General features: G+C 41.4%; 1 protein-coding gene across 1 annotated transcript; it reads right to left on the bottom strand.

Moving 5' to 3' along the window:
• Positions 1-1730: 1730 nt before the first annotated feature.
• Positions 1731-5779, bottom strand: DUSP28 (dual specificity phosphatase 28). Its single transcript, XM_060768174.2, has 2 exons — positions 5266-5779; positions 1731-2154 (listed from the first exon to the last, which is right to left on the bottom strand). The coding sequence occupies exons 1-2, from the start codon at positions 5611-5613 to the stop codon at positions 2023-2025; spliced, it is 480 nt and encodes a 159-aa protein (XP_060624157.2). The 5' UTR covers positions 5614-5779; the 3' UTR covers positions 1731-2022.
• Positions 5780-6043: the final 264 nt, after the last annotated feature.

The following is a 6043-nucleotide window of genomic DNA, read 5'->3' as shown; positions in this document are numbered from 1 at the left end:
GCAATAAGCTTGTTTTTAATATTATTATTCTGGTTTTCCTTGCTAAAGATTCAGGTTGACTCTTTCAACTGACTAGGGCAAGAAACTCAGTTATCCCCCTAAAGCAGCTTTTCTCAACCTGAGGGTGGGGATCCCTGAGGGAGTATCAAGAGGGTGTCAGAGGGGTCGCCAGAAGCCATCAGAAAACACAGTATTTAATGTTGGTCATGGGGGTTTTCTGTGGGAAGTTTGGCCCAATTATATTGTTGGTGGGGTTCAGAATGTTCATTGATTCTAGGAGAACTATAAATCCCAGCAACTACAACTCTCAAATGTCAAGGTCTATTTCCCCCAAACTCCACCAGTGTTCATACTTATTTTATTTATTTATTTATTTACTGTATTTGTATACCGCCTTTCTCAGCCTATCGGCGAGTCAAGGCAGTTTCCAACAAAACAGTATATGATATCATAGTACATAATATCATAGTACAAATTAGACATTCAAACAACATAAAACACAACAAGCAATAAAAACAACATAATTAGCATCTCCTCAATATGCCCAAGCGTCTACTTGGGCATATTGAGCATTAGTACCAAGTTTAGTCCAGATCCATAATTGTTTGAGTCCATAGTGCTCTCTGGATGTAGGTGAACTACAACTCCCTCCCTCCCCAGGAACAGTTTACAAATTTTGCTGTATTTATTACTATTGTTCGATCATGAGAATAATCTTGTTTAATTCCTTATATTTATCTTTCCCCTATATGCTGTAAATAAAGCCTTTCCATTTTGTCTTGCATGACTTTCTGATTTAGCCCACACTGTAGTAACTTTTCCTTTTGCTGATGTAATCTTGGAGGAAGTCGTCTGCTAAATATTTATACCATGTTTTTGTGTCCTATTTCTTTTGGTCCTTCCAGCCTAAAGCGACTAAGGCTTTAAATGCATCTAAGGGCCCTTCCACACAGCCCTATATCCCAGAATATCAAGCCAGAAAATCCCACGTTATCTGAGTGTGGACTCTGGGAACCCAGTTCAAAGCACATATTGTGGGATATAGGGCTGTGTGGAAGGGCCCTAACATGTAATTTATTAATCCCTCCCATTCTTTAGATCCCCCTTTGACTTCAATTTTCTGGAGGAAAAATTGTGTCTTGTTCCCTAATAGTTCCTCCATTTCTTCCTTAATTATTTTATGGAAATTTTATATTTTTTCATAATCCCACCACATGTGGGTGTATGTTCCGGTATTCCTGCAGTTGTCCCATCATTGTGTTGGGGAGGTTCCGGTTATGTGAACTATAATTGCACAGGAGTTCTCTACCATTTTGTCTGGATTTTCCGTTGCATTTCCTTTATATTTAAATGTTTTATTTTATTAATTGAATTTATCAAATTGTCTATTTCAGTCTCGCTGCAGCTTATTTCCTCCTTCCAGATTTCTGTCAAGGTATTTTTATATTGTATAAAACATGGGCAGCGGTCAAGGTGACAGGAGTTATAGTTAGAAGCAGATAAATAAGTGGTTAGAAACCTCTGCAATTGAAAATAGTGACATTAAATTCATGTATGCTTACATTTATTTGAGACCATAAATCCAAACACACCATCCTAAGGAGCCTTGTGTACGTCAGCCCTTTCCTGGCATGATCTTTTGAACCACTGTTAAAATGTATGGATCAGACATGGACAGACCTTTTTCGTTATGGCTGATTATACATATACAATCAGAATATACATATACATATACAATCAGAATATTTTGATGAAATAAGACGGTCTAGACATACTGCATTACAAATACGCTTTCAAGCATTTTCTGATGTCTCTTCCAGACATCGTTTTAATTGCATTTCGGAATAGCAGCGTTTTGTTTTCTCTCAGGTACATAGTCTCTGTGGCTTTATGGCTATTTCTAAATCAGTGCTGCCAGGATAGCTACAAAAACATCTTCCTGGGGTACAGCATATGGCTTTCTTCTTTGCTATTATTTAGGCACATACAGCTCATTCCCAAAACAATAAACTTGAAGCAGAATCATACTGATTGTGAAGGAGTTTTTTGTGAGGGATCAGCCCGGTGCTGCATTTGTAAATGCTCTTCATATTTCTGTAGCTGAGACCAAAATCCTGGATTGGGCTCTGCTACAGGTCTGGCCATTTTTACAAGCTAGAAAGGGGAGAGAAAGAAAACACATAATATTAAATATAGTGGAACGGAAGTGCCTTTCCCCATACATTGGATTAATTCTAGAAGTCTAAAGATGGTAACATCACTTGGTTAAGAAGAGTACTGGCCATTGATGGAAGATACTTTCCACGTTAACAGGGCAGTGACTATGAGATTTAGTCTGAATTTTAAAGGGAACAACTTAGTGTTGAAACTATTTTTGGAATAAGATCAGCACCTTGGGTAGCTGTTTTGAAGTTCAGGTGAAATCTATAGGCTTTTTGTGTGTGTTGGGGTGACTTGAGAAACTGCAAGTCACTTCTGGTGTGAGAGAATTGGCTGTGAAAGGACATTGCCCAGGGGACGCCAAGATGATTGATGTTTTACCATCCTTATGTCTCCGCATGGGGAGCTGGAGCTGACAGAGGGGGCTCAACCCACTCTCCCCAGATTCAATCCTCCGACCTGTTGGTCTTCAGTCCTGCTGGCACAAGGGTTTAACCCACTGCGCCACTTGGGCCTCTGACAGGCTGAAAACAACAGATTCAGTGCCCATTTTCTGTAGGCAACATATCCAATGGGGGGAAAGGGTGAATCAGAATCCAATACTGCCTTGAGGATCACTCTCCCCAAGCTAAATGGATCCATTGAGTCTGCTCCCTCCAAATATTTTTTTTTAGTAAATTCATTCCATCCAGTAAAAACTGCACAGTGAAGGTCATCTATAGAATGGATTATACTCTATTTGCGTCTTTGTTCTTTTGTTTTTCTAGAGTCATCTAGGAAAGTAACTCTCCAAAGGCAGTATTAACACTGAATCCAAGTAAAGAAGTTTTTTTTATGATAAAGGAACAATCAGAGTTCCTGTAGGATACACACATTTTGTCCCATTATTATCTATAGATACATTAGTTTTGTGATCAATGCAAAACCCTAGCAACATCTTCTTGAGGCAATACTGAGATGAGAAAAAATAATAACCTTTAGGCAAGTTACATGTGATGATATTTTTGAGCTATGCATGTACTTGCCAAGTGTGCAACAGCTCATGCTCCAAGATTTCATAGCCAAAACCTCGGATCTGTGGTCACATTCTGTTGATGCCCAAGGGATGAGGACTGGTAATGTCATTAAGCATAAATCACAACTGCTGAGAGCATGTCATTCAAATACATAAGCAACAAACCACAAAGTCTGACAAATGAGAGTACGTCAAGAGGAAAGGAAATTTCTGGAGACTCTAGTCTATTGCATCTTCTCCAAAGTAAATTGCAGTGGAAGGAGCCAGTGGATGATGTCAGGAGGATCATTCCAGCATTCAGTATTTCTGAAATACTTGAGTATTAATATCTACTCATTGAGAAACCTGCCACTGTCCCTCAATAAATTGGTCTAATTTGATTCCCAAAGCTGACATTTTAAAATGTTAATTGATGTATTAATTCAGTGGGTTTTAAGTGAAGAAGTAAGAAGCAGAAGAAGAGTTTTAGTGAGAGTCTGAAGCTATCCACACTGCAGAATCTCAGTGGTTAGACACTGCTGTAGCACCATCCTATGATATCATGGGATTTGTAGTTTGTTGTGGCAGCAAAGGTCTCTGGCAGAGAAGGGTAAATATCTCCCAAACCTACACAAAAAAGTCCACAGCAAGGAGCCATGGTAGTTAATGTGGTGTCAAACTGTAATAGTTCCATAGTGTGACTGCATTTCTGCAGTGACTGGGGGATTTAAATCAAATTGCAAAGATAATTAAGTTGCGTTTCTTATGCTGTATGTTGGTTTCAGTGGTATAATGAAATGAAAGCACACAGGGTCAAAGTACTGGGAATTATAGATTAGTTGTGACAAAGACATCTTACCCCCTCAAGATTCCTCTGAATGTAGCAAAACGGTTAAAGAGGAATTGATTTTCTGCAGCAAAAACACAGTGTGATATCCTGGGGAATGCACAATGCATATGTGTCCCTACACACCCACAGAGGTACCAGCAGTTTGGCTACTCCTGTGTGTGTGTGTGTGTGTGTGTGTGTGTGATATTGGGACACGATGGCAAGCAGCCACACTTCAGAATACAATCAGCCCATCATATTAGATGGGGCTAAGGACATTTGATCCCCAGGAAAGTGACAAACCGTATAGGAAAAAAGGCATTTCTTTAACTTGAGAGAATTTTTCGCCAGGAAGCTTGACGCCTCTCCCGGCTCTCTTTTCCCTGCACTGGGTTGGTCTCGTGACATCACGTGGGTCCTCCCTCCTCTCTCCCAATCCACCAACCATTTGCCCCTCTAGACCTGTCCATGGAGCTCCCAGTGGTGCAATGGGTTAAATCCCTGTGCTGGCAGGACTGAAGACTGACAGGTCGCAGGTTCGAATCCAGGGAGAGGCGGATGAGCTCCCTCTATCAGCTCCAGCTCCTCATATGGGGACATGAGAGAAGCCTCCCACAAGGATGATAAAAACATCAAATCATGCGGGCATCCCCTGGGCAACGTCCTTGCAGATGGCCAATTCTCTCACACCAGAAGCAACTTGCAGTTTCTCAAGTTGCTCCTGACACGACCAAAAAAAAACCCTGTCCATCATCCTTCCCTTCCTTCTCACACTCTCAACCCGGAAGGGCTCCCATCTGCAGGGGAGAGTGAGGAAGAGGAAGAGAAGGAAGCAGGCGAGTGGAGTGCCTGCAGGAGGCGGCTTCCCAGTCTGGTATCTCCCATGATACCCATGGCAAGGAGAGGTGCAGCTCCAGTGTAAATATATACATTAATATATTTATTAAAAACCGTGAAACAGGAAGTCCGCAAAAAGCGAACTGCGAAGTAGCGAAGGAACACTGTAATCTAATTCACAAAAGTCAACCCCACAAACACAAAAGGCTGACTATACAGTATATCACAATCTCCCTGTGGTTGATTTCCTTTTAAAAGGTGCACTAAAATAGCTTTTCCCTCCAAATCTTAGAACTTAAAATATTACCTAAAAGCTTGCTTTATACCTAGTTGAAATACTAGTTGTCTTCTTGACAGCGTAAAACAACAGAGCTCTATAATAAAGGCAGAATATCCCCCCCCCCCCCCGCCACCCATGCCCCTCCCGCATTCATGCTCATAATACCTCAAAGGCCTCCTTCAGGCCGAGATTTTGGTTTCTCATCAAGTGAGCTGTGCAGATGGCAGCAGATCTGCTGCGACCATTTTTGCAATAGACTAAGCACCTCCCGCCATTCTGAACTATGCTTTCTATGGCATCGCTGCAGCGATCAAAATACTTATACAAGTCCTCTGAAGGGTCATCAAAGACGGGAATCCTCAGCGTTTGGATTTGCTGAGTGCTTGGGAATGGCTGCTGCCTGGAGACGTTGAGACAGAATGTAATTCTCTCTTGTGCGAGGAGGCTCTCGTCACAGGCTGACTTGGAATTGCTGATAAATAAGGAGTCTGTGACTTTACAGAGGCTCAGCATTTGAGAGGACTCAAAGGACGACAGCACTGCATCAAAAGGCAACCCTGAAGCTTCCTCTAAGCAGAATGACGGGAAGCTCAGCGGAGTTCAATACTTCCCCCCTCAAAAAAAGTGCAGTGCCATCAGATCACGCTGGATGTCTTGTTCTGTAACCATCTGTGCGCTGTGCTATATTTGTTCTGCTTGTAGTTCGAGGGATTACATTACACGAATCTGTCTCTCGGTTCCTTCTGTAAAAAGGGCAACACTATTATTATTTGGTCTCACAAAAACAAAGCTCTTATTCCAATCTAAAACAATCCCTAACACTTTTATCCGTTCGTTTAAAAATATTGTTTCTGCTCTTTGGGAGCAGGATCTCTGCACGACTGTTTCTTGTGTAAGTTAGAAAGTATGTGCATGTATTTTTCTCAAGAAAATATGTGTATGT

Source organism: Anolis sagrei, chromosome 3 (assembly GCF_037176765.1).
Source record: "Anolis sagrei isolate rAnoSag1 chromosome 3, rAnoSag1.mat, whole genome shotgun sequence".
NCBI lineage: Eukaryota > Metazoa > Chordata > Lepidosauria > Squamata > Dactyloidae > Anolis > Anolis sagrei.
Note: the sequence above shows the minus strand (reverse complement) of the source record. Positions and strands in the feature narration are given on the sequence as shown.

Bases quoted from the DNA above. Each gene is read 5' to 3' on its own strand.
- DUSP28 (XM_060768174.2), bottom strand. From the start codon at position 5,613: ATGCTGAGCCTCTGTAAAGTCACAGACTCCTTATTTATCAGCAATTCC. The intron at 2,155-5,265 runs GTATTATGAGCA...TCCCCTTTCTAG, and splicing joins GCCTGAAGGAGGCCTTTGAG to CTTGTAAAAATGGCCAGACC.